Raw genomic sequence first — 14893 nt, 5'->3', positions numbered from 1 at the left:
GATCTGGGCAATATTGGAGCAGAGCGAAATGATCCTTTTTGTGGCACAAAGATGGAGGTGATCTTGTTTTCTTGCATGGAGAGCTTGAGGCAACATTATGAGTCTATTAATGGACTGACCCATACATTACTGTAATACTATTTTACACTAGGCAACAATTGTAGGCTCCTACAAATAAAAGTGGATGCTCTTCATGTTATATGATTTTAAATAACAGATTACCCCAGATTACTTTACCTGGTAATCTGTTATTAAAAATCATATGTGCCTGTACATAATGAAGTATGAAATGAATGAATCCAACCATTTTGGACGTTCTCTGAGTCCATGGATCTGAGTTATAAATACAGATGTAGTCTTCCTTCTTTTTAAAAAAAGAAATAAGAAGGAGACTCCCCTTTTCTGGGCTTCTCTGCACACATGTGGTGTGGGACATACTTTTTTGTACCCAGAGTCTTCCAAAATCTGTCATCAATCTGTCACCAAATGACTGCTTCCATCTGTTTCCTCCATAACCATTCTACTTCTACAGGGCTGAGAGGCTTCCTTAGGTACCCCCTGCCTGCAGGCAGCAACAAATTGTTGAAGAGTGGTCGGTCTCTTCCCCTAAATTATCCGTGTATTCAGCCGGAATAATGCAACATCCTTTGGCACAAAGGCCGGCTGGAACCTCCATTCCCGATTTGTCTCCCCTCCCCGCCTTCTTCGGGGATTGCCCTAAAGAGCCCGCCCAGATCGGAGGTCAGGCTCGGAAGGGGAGGTCCCCGGTTCCCACCCGGCCCGTTAGTTTTCGAGAGCGATTTCTCTCCGCGCCACGCCCGGCTCGTTCCCAGGCCAAGCACCGCGCCGGGCGGCCCCACCGGCTCCCCCGCCCCCGAGTCGCTGGCTGGGAGTCTCCGAGGCGTGGCGAGCTCTCCCAAGCGCCTCTCAGGGCCAAATGAGCCGCCGCCTCGCTGACAGCACGAACGGGGAGAGGCGGCTCTGCGCTGCTTTAAATCGCCTCGGGAGTCTGACATCGCCGCCCCTGCCCCTCTGCCCCCGCCGCCGCATTGCCTCTAAGAACGAGCGCCGGGGAAATTGGGTTTTTGCGGGACCGCAGCCCGGGCGCGTTTAGGCTTTGTCCCGCATCCCTTTTTAAGGCGGCCGCGGGCCGGAGGAAATAAATAAATAAAAGAAAAGAAAGAGAGAGAGAGAGAGAGAGAGAGAGAGAGAGAGAGAGAGAAAAGAAAGGAAGAAAGGAGAGAGAAAGAAGAGAGAGAGAGACAAAGAAAAGAAGGAAGGAGAAAGAAAGAAAATAAAAGAAAGAGAAAGAAAGAGAAAAGGAAGGAAGGAGAGAGAAATAAGAGAGAGGGAGACAAAGAAAGGAAGGAAGGAGAAAGAAAGAAAATAAAAGAAAAAGAAAGAGAGAAAGGAAGGAAGGAGAGAGAGAGAGAAAGGAAAGGAAGGAAGGAAGGAGAGAGAAAAAAGAGAAGAGAGAAAGAACGAAAAGGAGAAAGAAAGAAAAAGGAAGGAAGGAAGAGAGAGAGAGAGAAAGCAAGCAAGCAAGCAAGCAAGCAAGCAAGCAAGAAAGAAAGAAAGAAAGAAAGAAAGAAAGAAAGAAAAAGAAAGAAAGAAAGAAAGAAAGAAAGAAAGAAAGAAAGAAAGAAAGAAAGGCGGAGGAGGGGGATACGGCTTCCCTCCCCTTTCCCCTCCCCAATTGAAAAGCGCCTTCCGCCAAAGGACCGGGTGCAGCCAGGGATCCCGTCCAGCCCGGCCGCTTTCACCGTCGCCAAATCCCCGTCTTAGTAATTGCTTTTTAGGTACCCCAGCGGGGAGTGAGAGGAGGGCGCTGTGGCCTCCGGTTTCTCGGCCTCTCTCTCCCCTCCCGCCCCGAAAATATGAGGGCAGCCCTTGCGGAACACGCCTGAAGGGAGGGACCCCGAGGCTCCTCCCGCGCCGCTCCAAGTGCCTTCTAGGCGCCCGCCCGCCGGAGCGGGAGATGGAGAGGAGTGAGCTGGATGGCAGCAGCAGCACAGAAGCTCCCCAGCAATGCTGCCGGGAGGCTGCGCGGGCTGTCGGTGAAGCGGCGGGAGCGGCTATGGAGGAGTCCGCAGCGGAGGCTTCTTCTTCAGGGGACTCGGTTGCTTCGGCCCCCAAGGCCGTCAGCCCTGTCAGCGCTCCCCAACAGGAGCTGAAGCAGCAGCAGCAGCAGCAAGGGGTCAAGAGGCACCATCACAAGCACAACCTGAAACATCGCTACGAGTTGCAAGAAACGCTGGGCAAGGGTACCTATGGCAAAGTCAAGAGGGCCATCGAGAGGTTCTCAGGCAGAGTGGTAAGGGCTGAAAAAGGACCGGCCCGGGAGGGGCTGCTGGACTAAGCTGCAGGGGGAGAGTTGGTGGCATTACTGAAGCATCTAAGCAGGGCACTTCTTGAGTGGACCTTTTATGTATGCCAGCCTTCTCTAAGGTGATGGTGCTCTGGGGAAATTTGGGGACAACTATTTTGCTTTGTAGGCTGCTTCTGGAGCAAAGGGGTTTCAACCTCTTAAAAATAAAAAAAACAAAAGACATGAACTCACATCATTCTCAGCCATTAACTACAAAACCTAAGAGTCGTGGGAGTTGTAGTTCTAACACCCTGGGAGGGTACCAGCTTGGGGAAGACTATTTTGTGATACACCTAAATTTTCAAAGCTTGACGGTGATCTGTAGTGCTGCTTTTGCTTTTGCTTTCTTTATCTCAAGCTGTATGTAGCCTTCTCTTAGCCTCTAGGGAGTTTTTTATGTTCTTGCCTCCTCCTCTCTTTCTGAGATCCAAAAATTCACTGGAGGAGTGTTTATGACTTCTCCAGAACTGTTTGATCATGAAATTTTATTTTGAGCCTTTCTCTCCAGATGTCAACTGAGCCCATTTATAGAAATCAGAGGTAGTTCCTTGAAATAAGGAGAACTGGATCATTTGTACATTGGCATTATTTGTCTCTTCCCTTCCAGCAACCAGACATTGCTCTGTCGTTCAAAGCGTGGACATAACATCCATTGAAATACATAGCCTGGTTTTCTAACTAGAGATGCCTTTGAGATTATACAATTTTAAAGGCCAACAGTGTGTTAGTGGGGGTGATGACATGGACTATATTAACCTTTATAGCAAACACATTGATGCAATTGCTCCTATCAAAGTGAAGTTTAGAGTCCACTTTATTTTGCAAACTAATGTTGCAGTGTACTGTAACTGTCCTGGGCGCAACTTTGGTGCTTTTTGTCACCTGAATAAGTGCCTGAATATCAGAAAAATCCAGGCACATGTATCAGGTTTCATGTAATAGACTAAAAGTATGGCTATTTTCCTTTAATGCTGTCTGGCTACATCTGATGGTTCTGCATTTAAATCAGGTATACATGTGCTTTCTGCAAAACCATACAATTGTTTGATCAAGTACTTTGCAGTAGATTTGATACAGGCTCCATGTTTTGTTTGTATTTTCGATTTTTTTTATTGCTTGCTCAGTCAGTGTTTTGAACAAGAGACTCAAGTAAACAAGTAAGCAAACAATAGAGTAGTGAAAAGCACCTTAGCTACATGTGGTGTGATTGTGTATGTGAGAGTGTCCTCTATTAAAGAACATTTTAGCTTTTCCATGGTTTGATTTGTGGTTAAAAACACTAAATCCTAGCGCATTGGTCAAAATAAATAAATAATATCCCAGTGCTGTATAGCATGAAAAGAATCTTTAAACACCTGGTTCAGATAAGTCTTAATGTTGTATTATGCTCTCTGTCATTTTACTAAATCATTAAGATAGTTAATCAAAAGCAGAAGTGAGTGCTCATGTTCTTTTTGGCTGCCTCTTTTTTTCTTTGAAAAAGAACATTGTCTGGAGTGTATCATATTACAGGGGTTTAAAATTAGCAAAACATCTAGCTCAAAAATGTACAAGTCTAAAGAGTATCATTTCCAGATTGTATTAGTCTGCTCTTTTCAATAACTTTGTGTTTTTTAATTTTATGACAGCGCGGATAGTTTTTTAGGTTTGCTTTAGAGCAATGCAACATTTGCAGTTAGAGACAAACAGAGGAAAATGGAGTGAAATCATCAAAATGCAGTAGCAGAAATATTTATAATATATTTACTTGTTTATGATTCTTGGGTTTTAATTTGGAACGTGTGTTTTATGCCTCAACGATAATGCTTGGTTGTGTTAAAAATGGCAATGTACTTTACTGAAAAACATATAAACATCTCTGTCTGTTAATATGTGTAATATATTCATAAGAGTGTTATGAAAGGTATTTGGCCCAGAACTTAAACTGGGAATTCATTTAGCCTTCTCTTTCCTATCTGTGCTACCTTTCTTTCTCCTTAGTCATAATTTATGGAATCATTAAAGGGCTTTGATTAGAGTGACTGTATATTGTAACCAGCAGAGGGGGTCCTTGGTACAATGTGACCAGCATAATTCCCATTGTAACCTCATGTAGAGAAAAGTTTAGGACTGTATTAGAAATCTCAAGGTCATATTCTCACCTATGTCATTTGTTTGCTGTCATATTAGTAGATGACAGCAGATGAGGTAGCATTTTCCTACACAGTAGTATGTAAATATTTGGAAACATAGGGCAACATCTAGAAATATCCTTGGTAGCTTACTCTCATCAGGTTATCTAAACAAAAACATTTCCATTAATATTTTATTACTTGTAATTTTGGTTTGAAGCATATAGCTGTGGACTTTTTATAGAAAAATCAGATACCATCAATTAGAATGTCAGGTACTGGCTATTCCTTTGGCTTCTGAGTGAAATCCTATGAAATTTGCATGAAAATCTCTAAACATCCCCAAATGGGAGAAAAGATTCAAATTTGCATCCAAAAAGGTTATATAGTAAAAATTATAATCTGTGTGCACTCTTTTCTTTAGCTTTCCTACACACCACACTCCTCCAAGCTAGATATTGGCATCTAGGAATTTGATTATTTTTTTATTCTAAAAAATGCTTATAAGTTTGACATTTGTTTTGAGAAATGTATAATACTTTCTCAGCCCTAGTTTATGTGATGGCTGTTGAGCTGTGAGTTGGATTATAGATATGTTATATTTAGTTTGTTGTTAGCAGCAACTTGTTATTTACTCTTGTTTACTTAATAATGTAGTGGAGATTAGGTTGTGTACTGAATGAAATGAAAAACAGGAATACAGCCTACATATACTGAGGCAGCCTACCTGCCAAGCATTCACTGGGATTCTGAAGTTCAAGTATGATTTATATAAACATGTAACACTAGTAATCTGTAAAGTAATCTGTATGGTAGGCTGGTATTTAAGGGTTGGTTGTGTGCCATGGATTACATAGAATTATATGCAAGGAAGAAACAGTCTTTGATAAGGGTTATAGAATCAAATCTGGCCATCTAATTTCTCATTCTCTTTCATTGATTCTGCCTAGTCATGCCAGATGTTGAAGTGCTTCTTTGTGTCTCTCTTCCCAGTGAAGATAGCTAATAGCTTCTAAGTAAACCAGGCATACGATTAATTTAAAAATACATTGTGCTTTGCTGCAATTCTATCCATTCTTAAATAGACAAATTCATTTTTGTGTGGGCACATTTTCAAGGCTACTATACTGAAAAAAGTGGTCATTTTGTTAATTCACTCAGATACAGCTCAACAGAATTTTATGCTTCATGCAAAATAGGAGGAGGAAAATGGGGTATGTTTGCCGCCTTCAGTTATTTGTAAAAATATTAAAGGCGGAATACAAATAAATGAATAAATAAATAGACATTTATCCACTTTAAATTGCAATTCAGGTAGTCCTTGCATGGTGAGCACAATTGAGACCATCATCTTGGTCATTAAACAAAGCGGTTGCTAAGCGAATTTGTGATTATGCTCATTATTTTATTCAGATTTCCTTTATTTTACAGAACTGCAAAGGTTGTAAATGCAAGAATTGATTGCAAAATTATTTTTTATCACCATTTTATCTGTGCAAACAGTCCCTAAACAAGGCAGTTGCTAAACAAGGTCTATCTGTACTAGCAATCTGTGGGTTAATTCTTGAAGAAATATCTCCTAGAGGTCATCAACAGAACAGAATAGCTTGATTCATTAATTCCTATAAAAACTCTAACCAGTATCTACATCTACATCTGCATCTGCATCTGCATCTGCATCTATCCCTATCCCTATCCCTATCCCTATCCCCCAAAATAAGACCTATCCTGAAAATAAGCCCTAGCATGTTTTTATGCATGCATCTAATATAATGCCTGTTCCCAAAATAAGCCCTTCTTAAGAGCTGGCCGCCTGCCCATTCAGTCTGGTTGCTCGCGGTGCCGTGGCCATGAGGCGAGGCGGGGGAGTGATGGAACTGTCCCACGCGCCCCTCACCAGCTTACATCAGGGCCCCCGCAGCCAGGCCATCCATGCCCTGACACCTGCCTCGCGGTGGCAGCACCAGCAGCTATATGCAGCAAGAGCCCATGTGGCCGCTGGCCCATTTCTTTTTCTTACTCATGGCTGCAACAGAGCAGGAGGCCAAGCAGTGTGTTGGTGTCGCTTCTGCGAGTTGAGGCATAGATGGCCTGGCTGCGGGGGCCCTGAGAGAAGCCAGTGTGGGGCGTGTGGGGCAGCTCCACCTCATGGTGGTGGTATTGGTGCGCCGCACAGCCTTCTCCCCTGCTGTGAACAAGCAGAAGTAGTGGGCCTCCCATACATAGGAAAAAAATAAGACACCTCCTGAAAATAAGCCCTAGTGCTTATTTTGGGGCCCAAAAGAAAATAAGAGCCAGTCTTATTTTTGGGGAAACACGGGTATAAACACACTCACACACACCCCTATTACTGAAAGCTGAGCAGGTGGAATTGGAAAGGAGACTATTAGGAAATCTCAGAGCTTTGTACTTAAGAGGAAAGTTTAAAAAGCATCTCATAAGAGAGCCTTGGCAAATCATTCCTGCACTGTTGCCAGGAAACTCCATTGACATATCTATAAAGTTACCTGGAGTTGAACTCAATTTATTATTTAAAACCCTAAGTATAAAGAGTATTCAAGGAGGAAAATGCCTAAAACTGTCTTCTCCCTCTCCCTCCCTCCCTCCCCCTCTCTCACATACCCACACCCACCCACTCACAATCCCACACCCACCCACCCACGAAAAGTGTTCTCTCATTGTGGTGGCATTGGGAATTCTCTTGCTTTTCTCCCATTTTCTTTTCCAAAAATTCTGCACATCAGATTGGTTGCTTGTTAGTATAAGATTTTTTTTCCTGATAGTACTTAGTATTGCATTTTACTTTCTATTCCATGTGAAAAACTATTTCCCTTATACAACATTTGTTCCTTTATTCTCACCTGAGAACTTATTTGTAATAAATAATGGCGTGCTTACAGAGGCATGTTTGTAATATCTTTGCAATTAAGGAAAAAAATTCTAACTCCATTTGTGGACTGTAGTCAAAAGAATTCATATGATATCAATTTTATCTACAAATCAGAAGGGTAATGAAGTCTATTAAATCAGGGGTCTCCAACTTTGGTAATTTCAAGATTTGTGGACTTCAACTCCCAGAATTCCTCAGCTTGGCTGGCTGAGGAATTCTGGGAGTTGAAGTCCACAAGTCTTAAAGTTGCTAAGATTGGAGAACCCAATATTAAATCATTAAATTGTTCATCAATATTTCATAACTATATCTTAAATTCTACAAGAATACATTCTTGACTCGCTTACAAGTATTGTTAAGACAGGGACACCAGGCAATGGCTAGTGAGCTATATGTAGTAACCCTAGGCTTTTAGAAAGGAAAATATGAATTGCATAGCAATTGCAGCACACCTACATAAACATAAAGCTACATAAAGCTTTAATTCTTGCAGGTTAATCATAAGTGAAAAAGCTACATAAAGTGAGGATAATTTCTAAAGGGAAATCTAGCAGCCATAATACAAAGTTATAATCAAGTATCATGCAAGGGTTAATAAAAAGATAACCACTCTGTTATTTTGTTTAAAGGAAAAAATAATTCTATTTATTTTTAAATCAAAATCAGTCTAGTTAAGTTTTGGCTTGTCATATGTGGAGAGATGGAGGGCTTGTTTCCATCCAGCATGAAAAAGATTCCTGGGAATGCCGAGATACATATTTCTCAAATAACTCTTCGCAGCCAATGTATGACTGATTTCTTGCTTCAGTGACAGGAACATCTTGGAGCTTAGTCATTTTATTCAATGGAATCTTTAAAAGCTATTTTTTTAAAATATTGGTAATCAATTAAAAAGCTTTGGTAATGTAAACACAAATGCTTGAGGTAACTTTACCTAAAGAGGGTATTTCTTAAGATTGTCATATTAGAGCTTTTTGGACATTACCATTATTGATAACTTCACTTGACATCTTAAGATAGCATCCTTACAGTTATTTCTATCATCTATGAAAAATTGATGAACATTTTGCCCCAAATTTAGCTGAAATAAATGAATGTGCTGTAGAATCTATTTGCCAAGTAGCTCTTAACTAAAAGCACTATTGCATTCTAACTAAAAGCACTATTGCATTCTCATAAATGGTCACTAACAATTTCAAGACCACATTTGAGAAGAAAGATCATAATCAAATTGATAAAATAATGTACTTTGCAAGTGGGTTTCTTAATATAATTATATTTGAAATTGGGAAATTATCTGACATGGAGGAAATTTAATCACTTGGGGTGAGTCACTTCAGGTGAGATAGGCAGCCATATAAATTTAATAAATAAGTAATATTTCTGGAATAAAGCTTTTCGGAACAAGCAGTTCATGCATGAGAGTATTTATTCTTCACAAAACTTGAGTCACACATTCTTTAATTGGCATACATCCTATGTAACAAATGCTGTTCCTTTTCAACAGATGCTGTGGGAGTTTATTTAGTACAATTAAAAATGCATAGTTCTCTTGCCGAATATTTTTATAGGAAGAACAGTGAGAATTATAGGAAGAACAAATATGCAATATTTGATGACTAGTTCATTAAAGCCACAAGTGTGCTGAGGCTTTCATTTGTGTTTTCCTGCTATTGTTTCTTGGACTCAGCCTGTGCAGTCAGGCATAGGATTCTCATTTGTCTTGCCCACATGAAAGTCCTCAGCATCTGTAAGCTATAGTTTGTGAAGTACAGTTTCAAACAGCACATGTGTATCACCATGTCTACACAGACAACACTGTACATTTGAATAAATTAGGAGGTTTCAGATGCAGAACATTAGGGGGATGAGTGAGATATTGCATGGGAGTTGAATGGTTGCCATGCTGATCAAATATCTTGGATTCATATCAGAAATTCCAGATGTTTAATGCATACAAAATCCCCTCAGTAATGTTCAGTTTTAAATGAGAAGGAATGCCTGTGTTCACTAGTTAAATGTAAAGTTATTTGATATCCAAACTGTAGCAATAAAATATATAAAAGAAACCACATGTATACAAATGAGTCATGTCTCCTTTACATTCAGCTATCTTAGATAATAGTTATATTTCGACTCGCTTTAGGATGAAAATTGGTTACTAACATCTATGTTTCATTAAAATGAGAGATCTTAAAAAGTAAACTGGTCTAGTATTGTAAAACTAGTGCACATATGCTTATTCAGATCTTATATATTTAGGGGATATGAATAAAAACTATTTGTGAGAAACTATTAATTTTAAGAAAGAATGGCTATGAAAAAAAGCTTCCAGGATTAGTATGATATAGAATCTGGTTATTGTCAAACAATATTTATATATTTATTACAGGGGTATCAAACTGGATTTCTTTGAGGGATGGATCAGTATTGTAGTTCTCCTCCGTGGGCCGGCAGTGGGGTTTTTTTTGGCCTGGTTTTGGCCAGTTTTCAGCCTGGTTTTCGGCCGGCAGAGTGCTGCAGGAGGCCATGGAGGGTGAAAATGAGGCATGGGGGAGCCGCACGTGGCCCCTTTTAACTGTCAGAGGCACAGCGGGCCGGTCCTTTGATATTTCCAGACCGGCCCTGTGGGCTGGATTTAAGCACCCTGTGGCCCAGATGTGGCCCGTGGGCTTTGAGTTTGACACACCTGATTTATTACATTGATAATTTACTTTACTTTGTTTACTACCTTTACTTTGTATAACTCAAAGTCGTAGCTGAGCTACTAGAACTAGTCCAACATCTTAGACACTACACTAAGTAATGCTAGACATTGAGCTAAACTATGATGGTGATTTAATTTAGTTTGGCTCAGTATGGCTTAGCATATTGTGGAAACCAAATTAATTTTTAAAGTTGACCATGGCTTAGTAGAGCTTGTTATTTTTCAATAGTATTTCATCATTTTATGTATTTCAAAGGTTTCTCTGGTTTTAGATTGTTCATACATATTCCCCAGCCATGATCCCCACTTATAAAATAGAGAGTTGAGTTAAGAAACAAAATCTGAATAGAATACAGCCTGATTCCAGACATGCAGCCCACTTCTTAGTTTATCAAGATTGGAATCTTAATTTGTGTTGTGTGAACCACTGGGAAGTGAGCTTCTGAATTCATTTGAAGGTTCAATAAGGTTTGGAGGACCTCTATGTGAGCCCTTTTGAAGATGCCCCCAGCGCCAGAACCTGGGCTATTTGGTACATAGGAAAACATCTGCTCCAAGCTACATTTATATAAGTAGAATGATAGGGTATGCATTGAATAGCACCCATTACAGGTTTCCTATAAATTGATGTTTATGATTATAAGATGGCCACAACTTCATTAATTTGCAAGCATGGGCAAGGTTAATTTAACAAAGGCAAAAAAAAAAGCCATTCTTTTTATTAATCTTTTGCATCCAGTCTTACTACCATCTGGTGTACCCTGTTGAAAATAGGTATGCCTTACTAAGATCATGCTATCCCAAGGAAGATAAATAAATATCCTTAGCCAATCTAGAGGAAGTTGCTGTTTAGATTATAGAATGATTTAAAAATTACCCAAGTAGCCCTAAAAATTGTAAGATTCTTTTTTGGAGCCCAGTTTATGATGCTCAGGTTCTCAGTTACTACGAAACAATTCTGTCCAGCCTTCCTTGGGAAAATTTCCTGATCCCAAATTGTTTTGTCTCCCTTTGGCTCCAAATTCTATCTAGTATTTCCCAATACTATGTTGATTAGTGGAAGCACTTGAGTGTATTTCATAGTATTTGTGCATAAATGTGTAATCACTCTTTTAAAATATTATTTTTAAATCTTACTGTACAGTGTGTTTTTAAAGTGTGGTAGGAAAATGACAATTGATTTGTAGCAAAAAAATCATATTATTTAAAACATTTTTAATGTTCATATATATTTAATTTTCAACTTAAGCTTCTCCAGTAGAAATTTCAATGTAGATATATTGTAGATTGAATGCTATATCTTTCTGGGCAACTAAATATTTACAGAAATCAGGAAACATGCAAATGATGATCATTAGCATGGTTTAAATGCCTGTAATCAGGTCATAATTACACTGTCAGTATGGCTGCCAACCTGAACAATATACTCCCTCCCTCCTTTAATTAAGAATGATTTTCAGTTCAGTCTTGCATGATCAACCCCAGAAAATGATTTTAGAGCACTGCTTAAACCTGAACATATGATGATCTGGAATTTTTTAAAAAATAATCTTGTTTTCATATCACTCACCTTTTATAATGGAATGCATAAATACAGTAAATTCAGATTGGTTTTTGTTACTGCATTTTATCGCTTTTTCAATCACTTTCTTTTTTCCAGCTGTTTTGCCTACTATCAGTATGATCAAAAGTTTAGTATGATTCAGGTTTATTTATTTGTTTGATTTTAACTGTAATATATTGTTAAAATATTTTGCATATCTTTATGAGAAGAGGGCATGGATTTCCAAGAAGTGAATAGTATACACTGCATTGTGACAGAAATTCCTTATTTACATGCATCATTTACACAATGTAAGTGTGTAAGGACTAGTGCTTGTTTTGTGACATCAAAATGAATATTTTATCATTTTAGTAAAACCTTATCTTGCTGTGGACAGTGCTGGCAGGGAGATGTGTTATCTGACATAAGTCTAATGGACCGCTTCTGCCTGGGGCTCTCCTGGTTGGACACCCTCTTGGAAAAAACAGCTTCTGAGTCAGGGCTATGCTCATCTGGACTTTGGTTATCATTTGTTGGTTTGTTGCTGGAATATTTATATACTACCTACATCACTACTCAGTTTACTGTCCACAAACATAAATCAATGCTTTCTCCCCTGGGGTTTAAGTTAGTTTTGGTGTTGGGTCCCTTAACATTATCATAAAATAGGCTTGATGTGATTGTTACTGATTACTTTTTAACCTCTTCTTGTAGACCTCTTCTTGTAGACCTCTTTTTGTAGATTTCTTCTTGTAGACCTCTCCACTTTTTGGATTTTCTTGACCTGTATGGAGATTCTGTGCAACTAGAATCAAGTTGCCAAGTCTTAAGAGTTATTTATAGTTATTCAGGTAGAAACTAATTTTGCATATGTCAGCCGTCTTGAAATTTATTTTATTTTTATTTTAATAAAAATTTATTTTATTGCTGAATTTTGAGACTCTTCTATGCATTGAACAGGCAAACCATTGAAGTCTTAACTGGCAGTGCATAGAGAACTCTCAAAATTCATCCTGATCAGCCTTTTTAAAGATAAAATAAAATATCTTCAAGATTTTTGAAATGAAATCTGAGAAAATTGAATTTATTGCTAGGTCCAGAAAAGAAAATGTTCAGCCAAGATATGCAGATTTTCCCACTTCAATGAAATGAATCAATATACATCTAGGATTAAAATAAATATGAGGCTACTAGCAGACACATAGATATGAATTCAGATCATATAAATTCATATGTAAACTTATTGGAACAGATAACTGGGATTAAAAAAAAGGTAAAAGTAAAGGTTTCCCTTATCCAGTCATATCTAACTCTAGGGGGCAGTGTTCATTTCCATTGCCTAGCTGAGGGAGTCAGTATTGTCTGAAGACCCTTCCGTGGTCATGTGGCCCACATGACTATAGGCCAAGGCTCACATAATACTGTTACCTTCCCACCAAAGTGGTACCTATTTATCTACTTGGATTTGCATGCTTTCAAACTGCTAGGTTGGCAGGAGCTGGGGCTGGAACGGGAGCTCACCCTGTCATGCAGTATTTGGGTATTGAACTGCCAACCTTCTAGTTGTCAAGCCCAGTGTCTTAACCACTAGGCCACCACACCCCTTGTCACTGGGATACTTTGAGGATAAATTAAATCAGTCACTATGTAGTGCAATTTGTCTTCTTCCAGCCTCTTGATAGTAAGAAAAGTAAGCATTGCCACATATACTATGAATTCCTGAGATTCTTGGAATTATCAGGAAAAGAAAACAGGAAATTACATGGCTGTTGGTATCTCTTGTGTCTTCAGAATTAAGTCTTTTGCTTCAGTGGAAAGTATAACAGAGAAAGTATATTAAGGATGTATTTAAAACAGTCTGTGTTATTGTCTGTTGAGCTAAGTTTGTTCTTTATGAACTGGATGATCATAAAGGCAGCATAAATCATGTAAAGAATTCTCATTTGCTGTTTCTGCTTTTTGCAGATGGAGCTTATAGAGTAGAAATCCAGTCTGCTCCAGGATATTTTAGCTGAACTGAATGAGTCCATTAAACAAATGTAATAGGTTTTTGGAAAGACTTTCCTATGCATTTGAAACCAGATGTTTTACACAGAGAACATCTGGGAAGTATGGGTGTTCGTGTATATATACAGCACATTGGAAAATAGCTTTATTGAGCCCAGCTGGGTAGCTGCTTGGGATGTCGTTGTAGAATATAACAATCCAGTTGTTATAAGAAATAATTTATTTGAAGTGTTGCCATCAAATGAATGTTTGGCACAGGAGCCAGCATCTTTGTTTCATTTTGTGCACAAATTCTTCTCATTATCATTCCAACAAAACTTGCTATGACATTTTATATCCTGTTATATAAGCTAATTCAATCACGAGCATGCTTTTAAGTTGGTATGAACATTATAGAGCACACTGCAGAACAAAGTCAGTAGTTAAAAAAAGGGGTTGCTAAGATTAGGCTATCAAATGCAGTCACAGGATTTATGAAGAAATTGTACAAATTCACTTGTCCTGTTGCAAGGTATCATTATTATTTATAGCTTCATTCCTGTGCGCTTGTTAAAGCAATATAAAAGTAATTGCATGGGAATATATGTTTCATCAGAGTCTAATGAAATAATATACTATAATATGTTTTTATGTTTTCATATCATATTTTCATGCCATGTTTTCAAAGCAGTTTTCATTTTAACAATTATTGGAATTATTGATATTTGTAAAAAAAAAAAGAGTTTAATTCTTAGTAGGATCCTTTTTTTCATTTTGTGTTAAATTGGTTTTTCCACTTCACTTGATTTGCCAAGTAGAGGAAATATTTTTCTAGGTTCTGATGTAATAGCATAATAATTTCATTTCGGATAACTTAAATAGAAACTTTAAAGTCAGAAAGACTGGCTTAAATTGGTTGATTCCCATGGTGCAGTATAGGTAAACCTTAACTGACACAATTGGGACCAGAACATCCATCACTAAGTGATGCAGTCATTAAGTGAATAACACCCAATTTTACGACTTTTCCTGGGGTTAAGTGAATTGCGTGGTTGTTAAGTGAATCAGGCTTCCCCCATTTTATTTATTTATTTATTATTGCGATTTATATGCCGCCTTTCTCCCTAGGGACTCAAGGCGGCTTACAAAATGACAAATTCCAATACAAATCACAATGAAATAAAATTAAAATCAGCAACCCTATTAAAAACAGTTTAAAATTATGACAGTGTACCGCCAAACGGATCAGTTGAGTTGACGAAAGAGCCACGTCTTCAGCTTGCGACGG

General features: G+C 38.6%; 1 protein-coding gene across 1 annotated transcript in view; it reads left to right on the top strand.

Annotated features, from left to right (window-relative positions):
- The first annotated feature begins 1610 nt into the window (after nucleotides 1-1610).
- NUAK1 (NUAK family kinase 1) overlaps nucleotides 1611-14893 on the top strand; it is a 61101-nt gene continuing 47818 nt past the window's right edge. Inside the window, exon 1 of the mRNA XM_034403520.3 lies at nucleotides 1611-2314. Within this exon, the coding sequence (XP_034259411.1) occupies nucleotides 1979-2314 (336 nt within the window). The 5' untranslated portion in view covers nucleotides 1611-1978. The remainder of the gene's footprint in view (nucleotides 2315-14893) is intronic.

This window comes from Pantherophis guttatus, chromosome 7, assembly GCF_059756535.1.
Source record: "Pantherophis guttatus breed Tessera chromosome 7, ASM5975653v1, whole genome shotgun sequence".
NCBI lineage: Eukaryota > Metazoa > Chordata > Lepidosauria > Squamata > Colubridae > Pantherophis > Pantherophis guttatus.
Note: the sequence above shows the minus strand (reverse complement) of the source record. Positions and strands in the feature narration are given on the sequence as shown.